This window comes from Gavia stellata, chromosome 8 (genome assembly GCF_030936135.1).
Source record: "Gavia stellata isolate bGavSte3 chromosome 8, bGavSte3.hap2, whole genome shotgun sequence".
In the NCBI taxonomy this organism is placed as follows: Eukaryota; Metazoa; Chordata; class Aves; order Gaviiformes; family Gaviidae; genus Gavia; species Gavia stellata.
The window spans coordinates 911,454-934,812 of record NC_082601.1 but is presented as its reverse complement, the minus strand read 5'-3'; the positions used below and the strand labels follow the sequence as shown (position 1 = coordinate 934,812).

Here is a 23,359-nt window from a genome sequence, read left to right as displayed (position 1 = left end):
CGGCTCCGGCTGCGTGCAGCGTCCCTGTGAGCCGGAGCCCTCTTTGCATCCGCATTCCCAGCCCGGCTGGCCCGGCTGCCCTGCCCCCCGCCCCGAGCCCCGCCGCACCACGAAAACAGACCCTTCGCACCCTGTTCCCCCGGGAATAACCCGCCTGAGCCTTTCTGCGCCCGCCCCCGGGCCAGCCCAGCGCGGGGCCGCGCACACAACGCCGCCGGAGCTGCCCGGGGCCGCCGGGGCCGCCGGGACGCGCTGCCGCGGGCGGGGAGCGCGGCGCCGCGCGAAGGGTTAAGGCGCGGGCGGCGGCGGAGGTGAGCGCCGGCCGCAGCTCGCGGGGCCGGGCCGGGCGGGTTTGCCCCGGTGTTGGGTTACAGCGCGGGCTCCCGGCGCTGGGTGGGGCGGGAGGAGCCCCGGCCCGGCCCGGCCCCGGCCCCGGCCCCGGCCCGCCTCCCCGCTCCCTCCGGGCACGGCGTGCGGCGGCGGCCCGGCTGCTCTCTGCGCCCGCCCGGGGCGGCCTCCGGGGATGAGCGGGCTGCGGCGGCTCTTCCGCGGCAGCGGGCGAGCGCTGGCGTTCGTCTTCGCCGCCTCCGTCGTCTGGCTGCTCCTCGACATGGCCGCGCTCCGCCTCTCGCTCGGCGACGCCGGCGGGCGGCTGCTGAAGGAGGCGGCGGGGCGCGGGCAGGGGCGCGGGCAGGAGCGGGCGCGGCTGCGGCGCGGCCCCGAGGCGCCGGCGGGCAGCCCCTGGCCCGACCCCGCCGGGCTCCGCCGCGGGCGGCGCCGGGAGCCCCCCCGGCCGCCGAGCCCCCCGCCCTCCGCCCGCGGGGGCCGGGGGCAGCGGGGAAGGCACGGCGAGGAGCGCCCCGCGGCTCCCCCGGGGGCTCGGCTGCCCCCGCCGAGGTCGGCTGTCCGCCTGAGCGGCGGTGCAGGGGCCGTAGCGGCACCGGCAGCGAGCAACCCCCCGTCGAAGGCAGCGGGGGAGTTTGTAACAGACCCCCCGGGACGCAGAGCCGGGCGGCGGGCCGGCGCCCCGCGGCCTCCCAGCCGGCCCCCTTCCCCAGCCCCGCCGGCTCCCGGGCGCAGCGAGCCCGCACGGCGGGCCGGGGCCGGGGCCGGGGCCGGGGCCGGGGCCGGGGCCGGGGCCGGGGCCGGGCAGCCGGTGGTGGCGGCAGCCGGACACGCCGCCGAGGGGAGCCGGCAGCGGCCTGCGGGCACGGCGGGGAGAGCCGGCCTGCCGCCCCGGGCGGCGGGGCTGGGAGCCCTGCCCGGGCAGGAGGAAACACAGGTGGGAAAGAAAGAAACTGCCTCCGAAAACCACTTCGTCCTTATTAGCAAAGAGGGGCTAAAACCCGGCAGCCCGGCAGTCCCGCGTCCCGGATCCGACTCTGCGGGGAACTTCACAAAGAGCCAAGAAAAGCGCACAGAGCGGCAGCTCGCCAGCGAAAACGGCGATGGTGCCCATACTGCGAACGCCGTCACCGGGGCTGTGGCGCTGGATGGCCGGAGCCGGACGCTGGGTGCGACGCAAGGAGCAGCTCCCGGGGCACCCGCCACTGGCAAGGACGGGCAGGAGCAGGCAGGCGGGAGCAGCCCCGGCACACACAGGGTCTTGTCCGTGGATGCAACGCTTGCCCCGAGAGACCCCCAAGCTCCCGGCCAGTTTGGGCACCCTGTTGCAGTCCCTGACGATAAACAAGAAGAAGCAAAAAGTAGATGGAAAGAAGGAAACTTTAATGTCTACCTCAGCGATTTGATCCCCGTAGACCGAGCTATAGTGGACACCAGGCCTGCCGGGTAAGATCTGCTTCCCCTGCACAAATACCTGTGCCGCACCCCTGAGAACCTGCTCCGTGGCTCCCGGGGAGGGCTGCTGGGCGCACCGAGGCCTTCGCTTCGTGCATGCTAGCCGTGAGACGGCTTTTGCCTTTCCAGGTAAGAGCAGCTTGTTATTAAATGTAAAACTGGGTAGAATTTGGAGGTCGTCGTAACCCGCAAAGTCCGGCTGTCCAAAGAGGCTGGGGCACACGAGGCAGGCAACGGGGCTCATTCTACCTGGTTTATCAGGTGCAGCACCAAGCACTGTTTGGTTTCGATATTCGTGCATTTGGTTCCTGGAGTGCTCCTGCACCCCATCGATTTGTCTCAGCAGCAGAAGCCCCCCCTACCCTGAGGGGCTCTCACACCTGCAAGCTGCTGCTGCCGTTCCCTCGAGGCAGAGGCACCCCAATGGCCTCCCCTGCCCAAAGGGCCCTCTGGGGCTCTGAAAGCCTCTGCAGGAGATAAAGCCACGTGCTGAGCTCTGGTTAAACAGCGCACACACTGGCCTGCAGTCGAGGCAGTCTGGAGGACGCCCCTGGGAGTGCTTCTCTCTGTGGACCAGTGGCACCGCTGTCCTTGTGCCGCAGAGCACTGCGGTCGGTACCCGCTCTGCGGAGGTGGCTCGGGGAACCCAGGCGTGTGGGCACGCGTGGGGAGGGACACGGCATTTTGATTTGGAAAACTGTCATTCGGTTACAGCTGTCCCCACGAAATGTGTAGCTGATTCTGCAAATCTCAGTATTGCACTTGAGAAAAGACACTCCCTCCCTGTAGTCCCCATAGAAAAGTAAAGGGTAAGGTGTGGGCAGCACCTTGCCGAAGGAAGGGGTCAGGGGCTGGAGGGGCTCCCTCTCCTGAGCTGCTGTGCCTGGACAGCTGCAGGGAGGGTCCAGGGAGGGTGCCAGTTCAGGTAAATGGCAGGTTCGTCTTGTACTCGGCTTTTCCTGCTGCAAACCTCTCTCAGCCCCTTGGCAGGTGAGAGACCCGCCTCATGCAGAGACCCTCCCGTGTCCCTCTTCCCACGCTCGCAGACAACGGGTGCGGTGGGATGGGAGTTGTGCTGTGAGTCGTCCCCCGTCCCACAGGACACTGCGCAGACATTCTCACAGCGCTGTCGGTGCTTGCCTGTGAGCCGAGGTGAGGCCCTGCACGGGAAGGAATGGGGCAGGGAAGGAGGGAGGCAACGAGGACTGCTTTCTGGTAGGCAGAAGATGCCAGCTACAGAAGCCACCTGTGCACAGAAAAAGAGGCATGGCGTCTCAAAGCCAGCACTGTGTTTGGTCTTTGACAGCAAAGCCCTGGAGCTGTGGAGCAGAAACCCACCCCCCAGGAGCGCCCCTGAGCACAGCCTGCCTGCCTCCGGTGAATCACACACCTGCCCGGGAGGAGACGGCATTGCTGTCCGGGGAGTCACAGGGAACGCCTTGGCCAAACAGGGGCGCGTCCCTCACAGCGCTGCCTGGGGACTGTGCTGCCGCGCTGGGGCACGGGGCCGTGGGGAGCTCCCCTGGGTGCCCGGTGCTGGCAGAGCCTGTGCAGGCTCTGCCCGCAGCCTGTTGGCACAGCAGAAATTGGGCTGTAAGGACCAGCTCACAGCAACGGCTGTTGGCAACTCTTGGTGATCAAACAGCACGTTACTTTTTTGCTGGAGTTTTCCAGTCACTCCTAGTTTAGACTCCAGTTCCTCTTGTGATCCTTGCTGGAGTGCTGGACTAGACCACTGAAATCGGGCCAACAGGAAACTTGTCCTGTTGCAGCCTTCAGTCTGCCTGTCTGTGTGCAATGCTTGCTGCTTTCTGAGCTTTACTTACCATGCTGGTGCTTGCCGAGCACCGCGCCTCTGCAGAAATGCGTGTAGGAAGTCCCACGCCAGAGGAGTGAGATGGGCAAGCCACACAGATTGTTTAAATGATTCAGGAGCCCTGGACCCCGTTTCAGCCCAACATCGCAGCGCAGCAGCAAAGGTCCCTGCGTGCCTCTGACCTCTCTCCAAGCTACCGTCATGCTTCTCTGGGACAATGGAATTATCCGGGTTTAGACAGGGACACAGATTTCCTGGCCTGGCAAAAAAAATGTCGCATGCTGCGTGGCATGGTACGGTCTGGGTAAGTTAGCACCCGTGCCGGCAGGCATGGGGAGGGACCCCAGCTGCGTCCACCAGCTGGGAGAGGACGGGGCTGGGCACCCCTGCGGCTCAGGTCTTCAGGGCCAGGCTGCTTCCAAACTCGGGGCAGCAGATCTAAGGTGACGTTTTCCCAAAGCAACTTTAGCAACTTAAGAGCCTACATTTTGCTGACTTTCAGGGTGATGTCAACAGAATGTAAAGGCTGTTGGCTATTTTTGTTTAAAAGCCTGTTTAGCGGTGGAATTTCAAAAGGATTTAACTTCTGCTTAACATAGTTATATATATTAAGTATTATATACGCGTATATAAAAAATGTATGTGTATTTACATATATGTATATAGCTAGGAAAGAAACGGAGCCCAAACTCACACAGGACATTGTGAAATATCTTTAGCTGGGGGTCAACAATAACAAACCCACTGCTCTCTGCCTAGAAATCCTCCTTTTTTAGGTAAGAAGGGAGAAAAAGATCCTCAGTTTGAGGTTTCGCGCAGACACTTTCCAGCTGCCCGGGTGTACACACAGGCTTTGTCCAAGAGCCCATTTGCTGCTAACGAAGGGGTTAAATAGAAAAGTCCTCTTAACAGGTACTGCCTCACTGCACGCAGCCTTCACGGCTTGGGTCTCAGCTGCGTTTTCTCAGCTGCTCTCGCATCCCTCTCTCCATGCAATGAAAGCTGTTGTGCTCGGCAGGTGTCTCCTGCTTTATCCACGGCCTCTGTCCCTCCTCCCCCTGTGAGCTGCCTCCTTGGGTTTGCTGTAGAGAGCAATGACAAATTCATCTCTTTTCTCCTAGTTTTGCTGTCCCTTGTTGATCTGTCTGCTTCTTGCAAGCGACATCCCCAGCAGTTCAGGCCCTGCCTTCTCTCCATCAGCCCCGGGAGTCCTGCCCGCATGCCCCAACCACCCCCCTGCGCTGCAGAGAGGTCCCATCTCCACGGGCCAACACTGTTAGGGTTTCCAACCAAACCGTATCAAACAGCATGTCACCTCCTGGCTGAGCCAGCCCTGGCCACTGCACAGGTGAAGCAGGCAAGGAGAAGGAAAGACACGTCCCAAGGATTGTGACAGAGAGTAATTCTGAGCTTATTTTCACTTACCCAGAGCGCTTCTGATTAGCTGCAAAGCCCTGAAATACCTCTGAATTTTCTTCTCTGAGCTGCACAGTGCCCTGGTGTCAGCAGCTGAGGAGGCACCAGCGGAACCCGAGGGCCCATTCACTGAGACAGAAAAAGAAGTCAATTTTCCATATGCTCCCATATACTGTCCCTGTTTTCTGTCTGTTGTTGACAGCAGAGTGAACAGTGTTTTCATCACCGAGAAATTAATTTTCTGCACCCGCAGATAGGCTGGTGCCTGTCCTCCCTGCAGGTCTGCTCTGGAAGGACAAGAGAGAAAAACCTGCTATCAGCTTATTGACAAGAGAGAGAAAGCAGATCCCAGCAGTTCCTGGGTATGCTGGGATAAACCGTCCGGTCAGGGGGAGAAACTGCCAGGCGTTCTGCAAGCCGGGAGATCCACTCGGAGATAGGAGAGCTGAGGGAGCCCTGCTCCCCAAGGCACGCAGCAAAGCGGTGCTTGAATTGCAAATGGAAGATGAGAAAAGCTGCTCATCGACCTTTTGTTCAAACACTGAAGACACAGGCCTGACCCAGCCGTTGCATTTTTTGGCTGTCACAGAATAAAATGGCAAACTCATAGACACAGGAGAAATTTTATCGCCCCCTCGGATCCGCCGATGCCTATCGCTGGCTGTTTGTGAGGGAAGCAGGCGCCACTCGGAGCCCCTGCTCATGGGCTCGGGGCATGGCCAGCCGGGCCGGGGCGTCCCTGGGGAGGTGTGGGCACTCAGGATGGGAGATATGGGGTGCTTAGGGAGCGGACCCGCCAGTACTGTCTTACGTGAAATTTGGATGCTTGAGTGTTTTCCCATCCTCCACGGTCCCCTGAGTTAGGTGCAGAAGTTGGACTGGGCAACTTTTCCTTGCTCTCTGCATGTTGGACAAGTTGTTGTGCTGAGTGACCCTTCATGGAAATGGCCATTTCCCTGCATTTTGAACATAATACTGATTCTTTTTTTCCAGCGAGGCTATCTCACGCAGGCTGGGATCCCAAGCCCTGCGGGTGCTCAGAGCATCGCGGGAGGGCACCCTGCGCACGGGGATCCTTTCCCTGCAGGAGTCCCTGAGGCCAGTGGTGCAGAGCTGGGATTGGTCTCGCTCCCTGGGGTCTTTGCACTGTTTGCTCACGGAAAGGAGATATCACCCGGGGGTAGGGAGGAAAAAAGAAGTCCCTGTTAGAAAGGAGTGAGTGCATCCTATCCTACAGGGCTGCCCACGAGAGGGGCCCCAGGGCTGTGTGGGGAGTACCCCCCGCTCACCCCTCTGCTCCCTCTCCCGACAAAATCCCATTGCAGGGGTTTGCCTTTGTGTTTCACATTTGGCAATTCCCCCCTCCCTGCGTATTTTCCCAACAAACCCTGGAGATTTTCAGGAGTGCAGCCGGCCGTTGCCTGTGAGCACGTGTTGCCGTTCCAGGTGCTCCGAGCAGTGGGTTCATGACGACCTCCCGACCACCACCATCATCATGTGCTTCGTGGATGAAGTGTGGTCCACCCTCCTCCGCTCCGTTCACAGCGTCCTCAGCAGATCTCCTCCGCACCTGATTGAAGAAGTCATTTTGGTGGACGACTTCAGCACTAAAGGTAGGTGAAGCTTCTTCTACCTTTATGAAACCAATATAACTTGAGGCCAAAATACAATTTGTTCTCTGTAATTCAATTCTGAATAGCAGAAGGAAATCGCATTTTCTCCTTTCGATGTACTGAATTGCGTCCCCAGTCTGCACTGTGATCTTTCCAGATGCGGGGGATCAGAGGCCAGATGGGCGCTGGGGGGGGTGGCTGTGGCAGATCGAGCTGCGGCTCTTGCCCAACACTCTGCCAGACTTTATCATTCACGTCTCTCCCATCCCAGTTCACTCAGTTAAACAGCTGCTACATTTACAGCTGCGCATCGCTAAGTTTACGCTCGTGCGCTGCTTCGCACGTGTGCCGGAGGCTGCCGGAGGCACTGCGGTCCAGGAGCACCAGGGAGCTGGGTCGCACCCAACCCGTGCATCTTCAGGGCATCCTGGCTTGAGGGCTTGTGCGTTTATAAAATAGACAGTGTCACCCTTCTCTGTGCAGTTCCAGACAAGTGCCCTGTGTTTTCAGTGCTGGCGGCAGGGGAGGAACAGCACGCACTTCCCAGCTTGCTCAGAGGACGGGGTAGTTGCAGTAAAAGCGGTGGTGAGCCGGGCATCTGCACGTGCACAGTGGCTTTGCATGCATGCTCACAGGCATTTCAGATTATATTGAACCTCTGCTTTGTAATGCTTTGACTCTCTGCTGACTTCAGCCCTTAAAAATTTAGGAATGATGTAATTTTCCAACTGCTGGTTCTTCAGGGAAAGTGCTGTCTCAGACAAACTTCAGAGCTCATGCCACGCATACAAAGACCCTACAATGCAACAAGACAATAGGTGCAAAAAGGAGGAAAAATACTCAGTTTGCTAATTTTTAAAATAATCATTAAAACATATTCATACCATTTCCCCTCAAAAGCATCTTTTTAAGTTTCCTCTTTACTTTCTCCCTGTGGCTTCCCTTTGTATCTGCTCGTTAGCCAGTGAACATCTGAAACGCTGGGTTTGCAACCGAAACCTCGTGAGTGCGGGTGAATTACGGAGAGCTGTGCTCTTGCTGTAATCCACGTAGCAGCAGCAATAACCTACAAACCTATCCGCAAATGTCTCATCTTTGGGGCCTTTCAAAGCTTTTAACTGGCCTTTGAAATGCAAACAGCTAGAAAACCAAAGAGCACCAGTGAGGCCCTTGCGTGTCCTGGAGGTGCTTCCAGAGAAAATCTGCCTGCTGCTTTTCACCCCTGGAAGTAGGTGTGAAAGGGGGAAGTCAACCTCGCCCTCTCCTTCTCCTTCTCTGCAGAGTACCTCAAGGAGAAGCTGGACAAATACATGTCGCGGTTCCCAAAAGTGAAGATCCTCCGTCTCAAGGAGAGGCATGGTCTAATACGGGCCAGACTGGCGGGAGCGGAGATCGCCAAAGGTAGGATGAAAGACATTTTGCAGCGCTGTCTGGGCCCCCCCGGCGGTGCCGATAAGCCCATCTCCAGCACTGAGTTTTAGTCCCCTCCTCATGAACTAAGGGCATCTTTTCCCTATGCAAAGCACAAGGGTCTGACAAGGGGGTGAGCTGCAGCTTGTCCGGCACCTCAGCACGGCCCTGGCAAGCTGCAGTCGGGATGTCCAGCTGTTCTGCCCCGGCTCCATGGCCTGCGCAGGCTGGGCTGTGTCGGCACCGAAACCCATTTCTGCCGGGAGCTGCCCCGCTTCACTCCGCGGGCCGCGATGGCCGAGCAGTGAAAACATGCTCTGGGCTATGGCTGGGAGGGTTTGGGGAGCCAGGGGGGGTTGTGGCACCGTCAGCAGCACCCCGAGCCCGCGGGGAGACCGGCGTGGGAGGGGTCAGGGCACCTGAGGCCTGATGCTGCCCCGGCCTCTGCCGCAGGTGCCGTCCTGACGTTCCTGGACTCGCACGTGGAGTGCAACGTGGGGTGGCTGGAGCCGCTGCTGGAGAGGGTCCGCCTGAGCCGGGCCAAGGTTGCCTGCCCCGTCATCGAGGTCATCAGTGACAAAGACATGAGGTAAGGTGGCTCGCGCCCCCGGGAAACCCAAAATCCATGCCAGCGGCTTGAGCAAAACCTCTTACTGGGACCACCAACACATTAATTATAGCAAGACACAGGTCCAAACATCCTAACTGGCCTTCAGCAGCGTTTCGCAAGGGATATGTAACATTGCTGTACACCAGAAATTAACATTAGCAGTGGACGTGGCCCCTTCATTTATTGCACGCACCTTTTCCCTTTTTCATGACTTTTAGTACATGAAGAGGATTCCTGATGAAATTTGTTAAAATCCTGTTATAATTATGTACAGATACTCATCTTCACTCATTAAGGGTGACATTTCAATCAGGAATGTGACTCAGAATTAGTCATCCCGATCTTTTCTCTGTTTAGTTACATGACCGTAGACAACTTTCAGCGTGGGATTTTTACTTGGCCAATGAATTTTGGATGGAGGCAGATTCCACAAGAGGTCATCGAGAAAAATAAAATCAAGGAAACTGATATAATAAGGTAAAAAAAAGCAAATGTGAGAGCTTTGTGGACCAACCTGTTCCTTTGTTAATAATTTAACAACAAAGGCTCCATCGAGGCCAAATGTTTCTTTGCTTGTAAGGACAACAGAGGCAGTGGTACACTGTGGGCAATCGCATCGTCAGAGATGGGCAAAGCCCAGCAAGCTTTTCACACCTCTTGTGGCACTGCTGGAATTTCACCAGTGCTGCCAGGGCTGGGGGAATGTACCATTGCATTTTTCCCTTCCGTGCCCCATTACGGCTTTCAGACTGGGTAAAGCCACCCAAATATCATCTATTTTAATGTTGCATCTGTCAGCCTGCAGTGAAGTGACAAATCGGATGGTCCTTGCTGCCTCTGTAAGTGCAGGCTCGGGCGCCGTCCCTGAGCATTTAGTAGCCCATAGCTTCTCAATGATTCCCTCGTCAAAGCAGGGGGAAAGGGACGACCACTTCCCGACCAGCTGACATGCCGCGTGGCTTCTCTGTTCCCAGGTGCCCGGTCATGGCAGGTGGCCTGTTTTCCATCGATAAGAAGTATTTTTTTGAGCTGGGAATGTATGACCCAGGGCTGGATGTTTGGGGAGGTGAAAACATGGAGATTTCATTCAAGGTATGTCGCGCCCACACGCCTGCATCCCTGCCGGCCTGGCTCGGGTGCTTGGGGCTCAGCCGGGGTCTCCCTGGGGCAGCCCCGTGCTGGAGACCCCAACCCTTGCGGCAGTTCACTTGCTTCTCTGCTTCTGTTCTGGCTTGCCCAAAGCCAGCACTTGACATCTGCCCGTGGTTCTATCAAAGCAACCTCTGTTTCTCAGGTCTGGATGTGTGGGGGAGAGATTGAGATTGTTCCGTGCTCCCGAGTCGGGCATATTTTCAGGAACGACAATCCTTATTCCTTCCCGAAAGACCGGGTGAGAACGGTGGAGAGGAACTTGGCCCGCGTCGCGGAGGTCTGGCTGGACGAGTACAAGGAGTTGTTCTACGGCCACGCTTACCACTTAGTCTTGAAAAACCTGGATGTCGGCGACCTGACCCAACAAATCCAACTGCGAAAGAAGCTTCAGTGCAGAAGTTTCCGGTGGTACCTGGAGAACGTCTACCCGGACCTGGAGGCTCCCCTGGTTAAGGCCAGCGGGCTGGTGCGTACCCACATGGCTCGCCGCCCTTCCTTTGGGCGCGTGGTCGGTGGCTGGCTCGGGTCTCGTGGCAGCGCGGTGTGCTGCCTCTGAGCGGCTTCCCCAGCGCTTGGCAGCGCTTTTGAAGAGTTAGTGTGGGCGGTGGTCTGGATTCCCCGTTTTGTAAAGGAACAGGTCCCAATTCCACGGGACGGTTTCCCGGGGGAGAGCCGGTTTGAGCGCCCCATGAGCAGCCCCGGCACAGGGAAGTGCCCCCGGGGCAGTGCCCCCTGCAGGGCGGTGCGGCCGCGGCGGGAGGGGGAGTGCCTCCGGGGGCCCGGGCGGGGCGCGGGCAGGGCCTGTGGCGGGGCGCGGGCAGGGCCTGTACCGGGCCGCGGGCAGGGCCTGTGGCGGGGCGCGGGCAGGGCCTGTACCGGGCCGCGGGCAGGGCCTGTGGCGGGGCGCGGGCAGGGCCTGTACCGGGCCGCGGGCAGGGCCTGTGGCGGGGCGCGGGCAGGGCCTGTACCGGGCCGCGGGCAGGGCCTGTGGCGGGGCGCGGGCAGGGCCTGTACCGGCGCGCAGCCGCCAGCAGAGCGCAGCAGAAACCCGCCGCTCCGCGGGTGCTGCCTGCGGGCGCCCGGCAGAGGCCTGGCCGTGCCCCCGCGCCGCTGAGGCCGGCGCCTCGGGAGGGGCCGGCGGGCGGGGGGCGCCTTGAAGCGCCTTGTGGGCTCGGTTCTGCGCCCCGCCAGCCCCGTGCCGGCTGAGGGGGAGCGGAGCCGGGTGAGGCGGCCTTCCTCCTCCGCCCTCCCTGGGGAACCCGCGGGCTCTGCGGCCCCGGGGCCTGCTGGTGCAGCTCCTCCGCGGGTGGTCAGTGCCGCCTCTCCAGCGCTAAAGGGAACGCGTGGACGTGGCACTGCGGGACATCAGTGGGCATGGTGGGGTTGGTTGATGTTGGACTTGATGACCTGACAGGTCTTTTCCAACCGTAGTGATTCTGTGATTCTGTGAAAAGGTGAATTAAACAAGAACAAAACGCGGGTTCTGAATTTGGCCCAGCCCTGAGCCTCAGCAGAGTATCAGCTGCTGCTTTGAACGTTCAGAAACCTTGGAAGCTCTGCCCAGAAAAGATACAACATTGATTCCAAACCCGTTATAATTGCAATAACAGAAGTAAAATATCTGGTTTGTCAGAAAAATTACAGCGATGCCAGGAATGAAAAATAAAGGGGTTGCTGCCTTCGCCGCCCATCCCCGTCCCCCAGTGCTGCGGCAGGAGCGACACTTGCCAAGCGGAGGTGGCCAGGAGCCGGTGACCACAGGACTGGCACGGCCGGGGGAGCGAGAACAAGAACTGCCTGTCCCCTCCGTCCTTGCCAGGGCGCACGGCCTCCGCTCACTGCACTGGCCAGTCCGGGAGCCAGGAAAAAGCCCAGCAACCATTTGGTCGCATTTCAGGCTTGTCTGCGGGCCAAGGGCGTAACGTGAAGGCTCCCCGTCCCAGGGATCTCTAGGGATCAAGTCAGGCTCTCTGCCAGCCGCAGCCGGTGCGTTACTTTTATGATCGAGCCATGAAAGTGTGGGAGGGTAGCTCTGCAAAGAGCGCAGGGAGGGACACCGTGCTTCCTCTGGGTGACCTCTTGGCACTCACGGAAAAGCTACAGGAAACTGCTGGGTTCGGGCATTTTAGCGGATTAAGAGCTGTGCATCCGTTCAGATGTGTCTGTTGGTCTTGGCGTGGCAGCAGCGGCCATTCACTGCTCAGAGCAGCTGCAGGCACGCGTACCGAGGGCTGTCTGCTGGGGCAGCCGCTCCGCAACTTGTCTGGCTGAAAGCCCGCATCCCTGCATTGCCTTCTAGAAAGCACCGTTTGGATTAGACTGAAGGCTTCAGAGAAACATCAGCTTAAGTGACATTTTGTAAAAAGAATTGGCAGTAATAGTCCTGAGAATGTAAAGAAATAGGCATTTCTTGAGAAATATTCACTTTTTCAGCTCTTTTGTTTCAATCAGAGCAATAAAATGTAATGTCAAATTCAGTGCAAAGCAGTTAGACCATATAGAGAGACCTCTGTTTCAACTGAACCAAAACCTCACCTTTTTAGGGGTGTTTGTGAAAATTTTCAAGATGTTGCCTTGCTTTGTCCTGATTCAGGCCACCTGAATCACTCTTTTATCTTCGTTCTCAAAACTTAATAGGGCAGAAAATCTGTTTTTCAGCTAGCTCTGCAAATTCCAGCTGTGCTGAATGCTATCCAAAGTTACTTGAGAACTGTTTTCTGAATAGCTTATTTATTCACTGGGATTAATTCGTAACTTCTTCAAAAGTTTTGAAAGAAGGAGAAGGAACGGCATTTGCAAGGAGTTGAAGATGTGAGCAGCCCCGACTGAAGCACCGCCGGGGTCATCTGAGGAGCCAGTGCCGGTGCCTGCAGACTGCAGCCGACCAAGCCCTCCATGGCCGTGAGTCCCTGTAATGCGGTGGGCTTCAGCCCAGGAACCAGAGGGGGCTGGCAGAGCTCAGTCCCGTGTTTTCAGCTTTCCCATATAATCTCCCGTACTCCTGAGCATCCTCGGAACACGCTGTACAAACAGTGTTAAGAAAATGCCTCTTGCAGAGCACACATGCAGGCGGTGGGGTGCCGGCTCACCGGTGGGGGATGGCTGCAGGGACAAAGAGCAAAGAGAAGCGGAGCGGAGGAGCAGAGCCTGACGCTCCCTCGCAGCAAGCGGCGAGGAGGAAGATGGCTGAGGGCCGCATACGCTCACTTAGAGAAAGATCTGGTCTGCACTGCCTAGGGTGCAGTGCTCACTCGTCCTCTCGTTCTCCCCACCAGCACAAGGTAACAGCAGCTTAGTTAAAAACAGCTTAATGATGATGGGCCTGCCGGGGTTCCCCACTTTGGGGGACCACAGCTGCATTTCCGCATTGATGACAGGTACCAAGACAACCAACCTGGGTGGAAAACAGGAAGAGTTACCTCGGGGTGAGGCACCAAGCACATCACATATACTGATGTATATCCTTTACATTCCCTGGGACCAGCCGCAGGGTCCGTGGCAGGCTGCCGGAGCCCAGGGCCCCGTGCCCCAGCTGGGATGGGACTGTCCGGAGCTGGGATGGGACCGCTGGGCGCTTACATCAGCTGCGCACAGTAGCTGCTCGCCTCCTTCACGATGTGGTAACGGGAAGGGATTCTGCAGTTGTTATTGTTGGGAGCTGTTGTTTTGGGGATTTGCAGAACAGGAACATGAGCTATGTTCAAAAAAAATGCCAAAAAAGAACATGTCTCATCCAGCCTTGAACGTTTCTGGAAAGGGCTAGTTTCAAGCTTCTCTCAGTAGAAAAACATATGTAGTGGACCACATGTGCATTTACAGACCCCTCTAAGGACTATGACACATCATCTCTGCTTCCCTCAGTTAAGTGGACAGTATTAATCAGTGTCCCATGATTGCAGTGTAACAGCCTCTCCTCTTTCTTGGGAATTTATGTCTAAATTTGCATTTTGGTGCTATTTTCTAGCTTGTTAACGTAGCCACGGCAAGATGCATCACTGTGGAAAACACTACTCTAGCTTTTGAGGCGTGCGATGTTAACAACAAGGTAAGGATACCCTGCGTACTGAGTATGTAATACTATTTTTAGTGCATGGCATAGAGTTCCTGTACCTCCCCATGGTGACCTGCCCTCTCCCCAGGAGCTGATGGAGTCCTTCCCGCTGGGGGACATGGCCAAACGATGCCTGGGAGCAGCGAGGGGCAGGAATTGCCTCTGTTTGCAAAGCCTGTAGCCAAGCAACAACCCCAAAACCAGCAAATTCAGCTGGAGTAGGAAAGTTTGATAAAGCCATAAGCCTGCATGTGAACATGGGGAAAAACATGTAAATGCAAGCCTGTGTTTTGTGCTGTGCTGCTGCAAAACATCCAGCTGCAGTCTGTCACTAGATGGGACGCAGCTGCTGTGGACAACCTCTCCTGTCCTTTACAGGCAGTGTTTCTTAGGCAGCTCCCCGCTCACCACTGGCACAGGCTAGCGTGCGGCTCGGGGCCCTGTCGTGTGCGGGGATTGATCCGTTTGCACCCCAGCACCAGGGTGCAGCCAGGGGAGGTGGCAGCGCAGAGGAATGCACAGCAGTTGGGTTTGGGATCCGGGCTGCTGCGGCAGGAGTCACTCCCAGAGCCTGCACTGCAGCTGACCTGAGCCTTTTAGCTCTGCAAATCCATAGGAAGAGTCTTCCCATAGATCACAGCTTTCCTTATCCCCCAGTCCAGGGTGAGGGCAGGAGGAAGGCGAGGACAGCCTCTGCCAGCTGCTTGCCTTCTCTGAGCAGCCAGCCCCGCCGGGGGGAAGGCGAGCGGAGTCACAGCTCTCCCCGGTCTCCTCCCACAGAACCAAAAGTTCAACTACACCTGGCTGAGGCTGATCCAGCACGGAGAGCTCTGCATCGCCCCGGCCGGCACTGCAGGCGCACTGGGCCTGCACCGCTGCGAGGGCAGGAGCCACAGCCTGACGTGGCTGCACCGGTCGCTGGCCGCCTTCCAGCCAGAGCTGGTAAGTGAAGCGCTGGCAAGGACAGCCCTTGCCACGGCCCGTGATCCCTGGTTTGGGTTAGCGTGCCAGCCTGCAAACCGATGGGTAGCTGCAGCCCGGTGCAAGGTGCGGGGTGTACCCTGGCCCTCTGGTCCTGGCTTTGCCAAAGCCATCTCTTCACCTGAAGTTAAGTGTTAGTCCCCTGGCACCGCTGCCTTTCCTGGTGGGCAAAGAGACGCACGCCCTGCCATTAGGTTGCATCCGTCCAAGTGACGTGCATCCCGACACCCCAACGCCACGTGCCGAGGGGCTGGGGAGCCCCTGGTCATGCCAAGGCATTCGCTTTGGCACGGCTCTGCCGCTGCCTGCGCAGCAGTAGCAAAACATCCCGGTTTTACATAGAAACTGTCGATAGCACTTACATGGAGATTACTTGATATTGATTGGCATTCAGCTCACAGTGGTTTTTTGAAAGAAAGCATTTATGAAAAGGAAAAGAATGGATGCTTACATTTATTACCTGCACTGCAAAAAGAAAGAGAGTCGCGACTGTATCTCTGTCAGCCTGGTGTAAGTAGTTGTCCAAAATGCTATGAAATGGCATACTTTAAGAAAGACAGACTCTTAATTTAAGAAAGAAAAAATGTAGCTAAGTTACACACTCATCATATCGACAAGTTCCCATTCCTCTTTAGTCTGAAAAAAAAAAATCTTTCAAAGCCAGAACGCTGCAGGGCCAAGGCTTACCTTGTGTGTTTTGTGAAAAATACATGAAAATTGTCATCCACTTAGGAGTCCAGACAGCATTATTAGTGCACAGGCAGTTTTTGTCTCCTGTTCCAGCCTGAGCTCGCCTCGAGCCATGCGTTAGATGTATTCTGTGGTCCCTGCCAGAACAGGGGGCTGGGCACAGGCAGATGCTCCCAGCCGCGGCAGGGGATGGGTCTGGCCACCCGAAGGCACGGGCACCGACACACTCCCTGGGACAGGCAGCCTCGGTCGATATGGTTGCATCAGCCTTTACTGGTGCCAGCAACAGGAAGTCTGAAGAGAACAGCTCAATGGCTGGTGAACGCTGACCAAAGGAATTACAATGCTTTACCTTCTGATGTCACAGTCATTGTGTTGTATTATTGATGTGAAGTGCATTTACTATATGCACAAAGATCCAACTTTTGCCCAGACAAGACTCTACATGTCATTTCAGGACTATTTCATCTAGGTGTTAGCAAAATGGTCATAAGAAACGCTGCAGTGCTAAGCAGTGACACGGAAATGACCCTTAACTTTGGCAGCACTCGCAGCATCGCCTTGCTGGCCACGTGGGTTAAGCAGCTAAAGCCGGGCAGATGTGAAAAGCAAAAGGATGGAGATCAGACTCTTCGTTCTTTCATAATGCAATTTACTGCCCCAGCATTTGAACTTCAGTGCTGAATTACCTAATATCCTTTTCAGCACAGTAAACGTGCTTTGAGTTCATCGGCCGAGAAACTCCAAATTACTAAAATCAGTCTCCTGCCATACGTTCCCCTATATTGCAAATACCATCTGGAGTGATTTCTTTCGCATGGTAATTACCACTCACACAGCGAGAGAACTAATTTTTCCATTTCCAGTGAACGAAAAGCCACGAAGCACAGAAGGTGTGGTATGATCCTGGCTCAGCAACAGGTGCAGGCTGTGGATCCCACCCAAAAATCCCTGTAAGTTAGCAAAGAGAGCTTACATATTAGGGAAATGCAAAAAAAAGGGCACACTGTAAAGAATCAAGCTTTCTTGGTGGAAAAATAGAGCTGCTGCTGCATGAGTCCTGCTACCTAAAGCCCTCTCTCTCTCCCCTGCAGACAGACCACATCGTCTCAGAGCACCTCCAGCAGCCGGCATGCTTGGAAGTGGATCCCTCTGACAAATCCCTGAGGGTAAATGCCTGTGACTCTGCAAATCCTTATCAAAAGTGGCAGTTTGGCAATTACTATGCAGACTGAAGGGAACACAGTTGAACCAGAAACGCTGTGTTTTCATCTTGTGAATTCAGCAAGGACATCTGTGCGACTTGTGACAGCAATTACAAAACTGGAAGTTCATTTCCAAATGATAATTGAAATCCATAATTTAAACCAGCATATTGAGAGATCAGAATACCAAGAGCAGCACATCTGGTTTAACAACGTCTGAAACAGGTAGGCGTGTTTTTCCCTCACTGTGGGAGACTTTGGCAAAAACTCAAATAATTTTTTGTATTATCAAATGGAAATATTTTCTGAAGTCCCCCATCCTGCCATAAGCAAACCTTCATCAGTTCCCCCCGGACAACAGCATAAGCTACAGAAATACTTCCAGGGCTCTGTAGTCTGTAAACAGCAAATAGGGCTGCTTATTCTTCCACAGAAAATGGAAATTTATTGACCAATGCATTAAAAAAAAAAATCCATCCAACATGCCCGTGCTGGGTCTGGCTGCAGGATCCTGCCCTGTGGGACCGGTTGCCTCTGACAGATAAGTATCAGGGTTCCGTTAGGAATCGATTGCTTGTCGAAAAAGCCTTCTTTTAATAATGGGAGGCAAACGTGGGTCGATAAACAGGGGCTGCGGAAGAAGCAGCAAGCACGCCTTGCCCCCGCCCTGTGGACAGCGAGGACATGTGTGCCTTGCTTTGCTTAGAGGTGAGAGAAGCTGCCAGGGAGGCAAACCGGGGGCTTATCCTGCTTCTTGCCAGTGGCATGCACCAGAGGCCAGCTGGGGAGCACCTCGTCCCAGGGTGGCCAGGCTGTCCCCACCCTGGGGCTGCCGAGGTCCCAGCCGTGTCCCCGAGCCCCCATGGCTTTTTCGGGGCTCCCCCGGGACCACTGCCGCTTTCCTTGGCCCCCGGATGGCACCGGGGCATTGGGTCGCACTGGTGCCTGTGCCAGAGCCCAGTGCAGCCCCAAGCAGGGGCTTGCCCTGCTCCTGCCAGGGCTTTCCCAAGGAAAGCTTTACCCACCAGCAGCGCAGGCCAGGCAGCTCTCCCCATCGCAGTATCCCCCCGCTGTCGCTCGAGGGAGGGCAGAGACCTCTGGCAGAACATCTCACAACCCAAAGCTTCTACCTGCTAGTGCTCAGGATGGATGAAAATGCCCGCTGAACTCAGTGAGGGCTTTTCCTCAAAAAGGGCTGCAGAAGACAAGTCTGTGTGCATGCACGTGCGTTTCACGGGAACTGTTGCAGAGGTGAACACAGCGTGATGAGACCTCGCCCAGCACCAGCCGCCACACAGCCTGGGCTGCATGGGGTGGCCAGGCTCCACACACCGACAGTCCCTCTGAACTTACTGTCACGGGCACGTTTTTTTCTTACTGTGAAACTTCTTATCTCCAGAAGCCATCACCAGTTTCTGAAGGGACAGATTTGATAGGAGAATAAATTCTGCTGTGACAGGACAGTGACATCCAGGATATAGAACACCAATGCGTCCCAGGCAGGATTTCTTCCCGTTTCCGTCAGGAAGTTCCTGCTGTGCGAGGCTGCTCCCCGTACAGCTGTGGTGTCGCTGGGGAAGGTAGCACTTCTCCTCCTGCCCTGCTGCCCTGCACTGGGGAGAGGGGCTTCTCCAGCACAAGCTGTTGGGGATATGCGGAGCTGAGCATCGCACTTGGTTCTCGCGTTGCTGTTGACCACAGCCAAGCCTCCACCATCCCGTGTTCACAAAACCCCTCATACCTTTGTTTTTTCAGAAGGCCCTGGCATAACGTTACCTCTCATGTGGCAGACCAATGCTGACAGCGTCCGACAGGCTGAGTCTGCCAAAATACTGACTGGCCCAACAGATTTTCCCAGTTGGCTTCTATTCCAACTGTCTTCCCGATTTTCTCTCCCTCCTTCAGCACAGCTAGCCTGCAGTCACCATCAAAAAAATGACACAGTTGTTGTTTGTGCAGTCATCTTTTATCAGGAGCATGAATTTCATCAAATTCTGTTTGCTGACATTCAATCACTTGTCACTGAGTAGGCACCAAATGGTCATATGTCACAGTCACATCCCATTGCCAGACTTGTCACTTGCACTCCCATTCCCCATTTGTGTAAATGCTCACTTCCATGTTGGTATCTTTTGCTTAAAGACTGGAGCGTGCCTTCGGGGCTGCTGGCAGTGAGCTGTGGCCCTGCTCTTACACAATATTGAGTTCAGATTGTACCAGTCAGCCTAGTCTGCCAGAAACGAGAGCATTTTTTCCGGCACGCTCGGCAGATGTGGCAATAGGCGTCTTGCTCCTCCCCGGTGAGCTGCACGCTCCTTTTGCCATCTCTGCTGACGGCGCCTGGGTGTGCATCGCACCTCAGGGCGCTCGGAGGTTTTGGGGCCGTGCAGGCTTTGTGAGCGTTAAGGAAAGGGAGGAAGGCAGCACGGGTGGGAAGGACCACCGCTCGGGCTGGGGATGGGAGCCGCTGTCGTCCCCTGTGTCGGCAACGGGAAACAGGCGCAGCTTTTCCAAATGAGAACAAATGCCTCCTGCGCTGTGGCGGGGAGGGACAGGGCATGTCATGCTGCGCTTCCATCGATAAGTACCCTGAATCGAAGTGGCCACGGTTGGAGGCCCCATTTGGTTTGTTTAAAAAAAAAAGAAGTTTAAAAAAAGGGAATAAATGATAATAGATGAAACTTCTTCCTTTGAGCCCTGTGTGTTAACTCTTTTTCTGACCGACTTGGACCCATTCTAGGGGCTTTCCTGCCCGAGTTACTGCCAAGCTGAACCGCAAAACATCACCCCAGGAAGAATCTTTAAACTACCAATTTCCCCTGATTTATGGCTGTGCTTTGGATTCTCATTTAGTGCGCTGTTAGTGCAGGCAATGGCAATAGCCAGAGCTGGCTGCTGTGCCCCACAGCTGCTGCAGATGTGGCAACTGGCAAGTTTCCACTGAAGTGGTTTGATTCACGTTCAAGTTCAGCGTACAGCGCTGCTAAAAACAGCTCCCAAAGGTGAGCCAGCACCACGCGGCACTGTCCGGAGAGGGTGGACTGGCATCAGGACCCTCCAAAAGGGTCCACCTCTTACTTACCTGCCATCAGCACTCACTGTGGAAACGGTGAGAAATTATTTTCAGGCTAAGGCTGGGTCTGTAATTACTGTGTCCTAATCGGCATCCCCACCTGCCTGAAAATGCCTCTGCTCCAAGGGGCAAATTTTCAGGTCTCTGGGTGTCCCTTCCCCTCATGTGCTGAGCAGACAGCTCTCTGCCCGGCTTCTCCATGCGCCTTGTCCAACTCACTGACCACGGCTGCAGACCCTGCCCTGTCCTCCTGCCACATCTGACCACGTCTCCCCAGCCCAGGCAGTGCCCTGGAGCAGGCTGGCGGTGCTGCCTGCGCGCTGCCTGCAGTGCCGAGGACAAGCAGACCGCGGGAGAGCATGAGCCGTGGTTGCTGCCCGTTTATTGCCTGTACGGTCCTTGATTTCCATATCTCACCTACCCACCCTGAGGGTTAGACAAGAGGTGGTGTGTTTGTAGGAAAGGCCCTCAGGTCCCTAGAGGATCCCAGGACTTTTAATTTTATTTTTCCATCTACCAAGGAAAGCAAGAGAGGGAGTTGCAGTTCTCAGCTGATCAAACACTGCTTTCCAAGGAAGGTAAAAAACTAGTCCAAGTTTCTTGAAAGTCTCGGCAAGACTCCACACTTAGCTGGAACCCGAGCCCACAGTCAGTACACCAAGCATCTCATCCCTGCACTTACTTACCCAAAAACTCTGGAAACTGTGTTTTAACTGTCACCTAGGGTACAAGCCAAATGTTAAAAACTGTTACAGACAGACGTGTGATAAAAGGAGGAAAAAATCTGCCTTTTGTTAAAGCAAGCACGGAGCCCAGCCAGCCCGTGCAGCCATGTGAGAGAGCAGAAGGGTGTCTGCCCAGCCAGCAAAAGGCTTGATCCTCGCGCCCGGGCGCTGAGGGCTCGGCTAGCCGATTCCGGGGAGGAGATGGGAATCGTGACAGCAAATGGCTGGGCCACAAAACGCTGCTGCCTCTCCTGCTACCGCTCTCCTCACCCCGGGAGAGCAGGGGGAAGTACTTAAACTCTGGCTTTCCATCCCATCGGGTGTCTGCACTGTTCTGGGACTTTCCCTCGCTCAGCCCCAGTGCTGATCTCTCCGCCCTCTTCAAAGAATACCTGCTACAGCAGCCCATGCCTTTTGCTGTGGTACGGACAGCTTTTCCTGGCGTCTCATGCTGCTGAAAGCCAGCTGCGTCGTCAGCACCAGCCGGGTGTTCGCATCCCGCCTGTCCAGCCTCTGCGGCTTTTCCAGAGCCGGGCGCGGGCACCCACATGTCCTGTTGACCCCGATGGGCACGGGCAGATACTGCCTGTCAGCCCCTGGCCTTACCGCCATATAATGCCTTAAAAACTCCAGCTTCTCAGCAGCGCACAAAGTTGCTCACTTTAGCTCTTTTTGTTGTTTTGTTGTTTTCTTCCCTATTGCATTTTTTAATGGCAGTAAAGCAAATTTGTTACCGACATTCTGAAGCGCAAATGGGGCCGGCTGGCGTGGCGAGGAGGCAGTGCTCACCAGCCCCACCTCGGCGGGTGTGCAGGTACTTGAAGCTGGGGCTGGTCAGCTTTGCACCCACAACCTCAGCAAGTCACCGAAAGCCCAGGCAATGGTCACATCTTTACGAGAAATGTGCTGCTCTTACAGGAACCGCTGCGAGAGGAGCGACGCGGGGCAGCTGGCAGCAGGCAAACAAACCCGCAGCATAAATTGGTACAAGCAAACCTCTGAACTTCCACAAACCAACGAGCAAATAAACAAGTCTGAATAGCACAATGAGGGCTGTGTCTGGTTTGTACAATACAGAATTGCCATTTATTATTTTCACATTGCCAATAAATAATTGCCTTTATGTAGAACAAGAAAAGTCAAAACAATATTCAGTGCTGCTAGAGATGTAAAACTAATCCTTAAAAAAGTGCTTATAGCTGAAGGAGGCCACTGCTGCTGTATCATACAATCATAGAATGGTTTGGGCTGGAAGGTACCTTAAAGATCATCTAGTTCCAACCCCCCTGCCATGGGCAGGGACATCTTCCACTAGACCAGGTTGCTCAAAGCCCTGTCCAGCCTGGCCTTGAACCTGCCAGGGATGGGGCATCCACAGCTTCTCTGGGCAGCCTGTTCCAGTGTCTCACCACCCTCATGGTGAAGTCAGAGTCTAACTTCGTTCTTACCTCCTCTCCCTTTGTCAGCTGCTCTCAACTTTCCCAGATGCTTTCTGGGATGACATTTGCAAAGCCTAGTCCCAAATCAAGACAAATCTGTCTGTAAAATAGTTTAAAAAAAAAAGACTGCATCAACAATACTGTAGCTACACAAAGGTTTTTAAAAATGTGGCAAGGTTGTGTTCAGATGACACAAAACCAAATTATGCATAAAACGTGCCTGGCTTTGACAAAAAAATCTTTAAAATTTTGCATCTAATCATAGCACGAAAATCAAGAAGAATTACATGTAAGAGAGTCTAAACTGGTGGCATTCAGATAATACAGGTTTCTGGTAGTGTCTGGTTTTGCCAGGTGAACAGCGAAGCACGCACCGTGGACTGCACGCACAGTGTGTAAGCCGCTGCCCTCCAGGCTGGCCCAGACCCCAGCTGTGCCGCTGCGGACGGCACCACTCACTGGTACCACCTCCCCAAAGGTGCCTCTGCCCCGGGCTGGCGGGGTCGGGCACCGCGGCCGGCCACCACCGACGGCGCTGCCCGCGGCCCCGCAGGACAGCTGCCCCTGGCCGGGCGGGGGTCTCCGGCAGCGGGGCTGGGGGGGGAAGGCGGAGGGAAGAGGAGCTGCTTTGTCGCGGCAGCGGTTTGGGCTGGCTGCACCCGCGGTTTCACGCTGCTGCCCAGAACGGGCAGGCTGGAAGGCAGTGCTGCATAAGCAATCCAGCTACCCGTGGGAGACGCTAGGGATGGCAGTGGGGGGAACAGGGGCCTTGACGCCTTCCCATCTTTTTTAATTCCTGCACATCAGCATCTTCCCACGAATGCAAATATCCCTCCATCCCACCAGCACAAGGTGGAAATGGATGGTCGCTAGCAGGAGGCGACTGTCAGTGCACCATGAGACGCCAGCACGGATGGACAGCAAAACAGAGCGTGCTGCGGTTGCAGACAGTCGTCTCTTTTATTATTCACACTGCCCCGGCCAGTGTTAACTGGAGCTGCTGTGCTGCCAACTCATTACCAGCACGGCTGACGGCGTGGCTCACATGTGCGTCGGCAGCTAGAGAAGCCCCAGGCAGTTCAAGACATCCTGTTGTTTGAATATGGTTACAAAAGTTGGATAGAAAATAGGAGGATAAACTTTAAATCAAATGGTATTATACTTAGCAAACTGATTATTTATTTTCCTGCGCTATGGATGTCTCCGCCCGCTGTCAAAGCAAAGATGTTAAATTTTCGCAGTGAATTATGAAATCATATACAAAAGGGAAAAAAGCAGTGACCTCACGTTCTGTGAAGAGACATGTCTTGGGGGAAACAAAAAAGAAAACCAAAACCAGAGTGAACACTTGGCTCGTTAAGCAATTCTCCACCTCAGT

General features: G+C 55.6%; 1 protein-coding gene across 1 annotated transcript; it reads left to right on the top strand.

The window, feature by feature from the left end:
• The first annotated feature begins 523 nt into the window (after positions 1 to 523).
• On the top strand, positions 524 to 16,785 carry GALNT5 (polypeptide N-acetylgalactosaminyltransferase 5). Its single transcript, XM_059820494.1, has 11 exons — positions 524 to 744; positions 1,330 to 1,791; positions 6,479 to 6,645; positions 7,927 to 8,046; positions 8,509 to 8,644; positions 9,023 to 9,142; positions 9,640 to 9,757; positions 9,960 to 10,283; positions 13,782 to 13,862; positions 14,649 to 14,814; positions 16,638 to 16,785. The coding sequence occupies exons 1-11, from the start codon at positions 524 to 526 to the stop codon at positions 16,772 to 16,774; spliced, it is 2,052 nt and encodes a 683-aa protein (XP_059676477.1). The 3' UTR covers positions 16,775 to 16,785.
• Positions 16,786 to 23,359: the final 6,574 nt, after the last annotated feature.

Bases quoted from the DNA above. Each gene is read 5' to 3' on its own strand.
- GALNT5 (XM_059820494.1), top strand. From the start codon at position 524: ATGAGCGGGCTGCGGCGGCTCTTCCGCGGCAGCGGGCGAGCGCTGGCG. The intron at 9,758-9,959 runs GTATGTCGCGCC...TCTGTTTCTCAG, and splicing joins ACATGGAGATTTCATTCAAG to GTCTGGATGTGTGGGGGAGA. The intron at 10,284-13,781 runs GTGCGTACCCAC...GCTATTTTCTAG, and splicing joins TGGTTAAGGCCAGCGGGCTG to CTTGTTAACGTAGCCACGGC.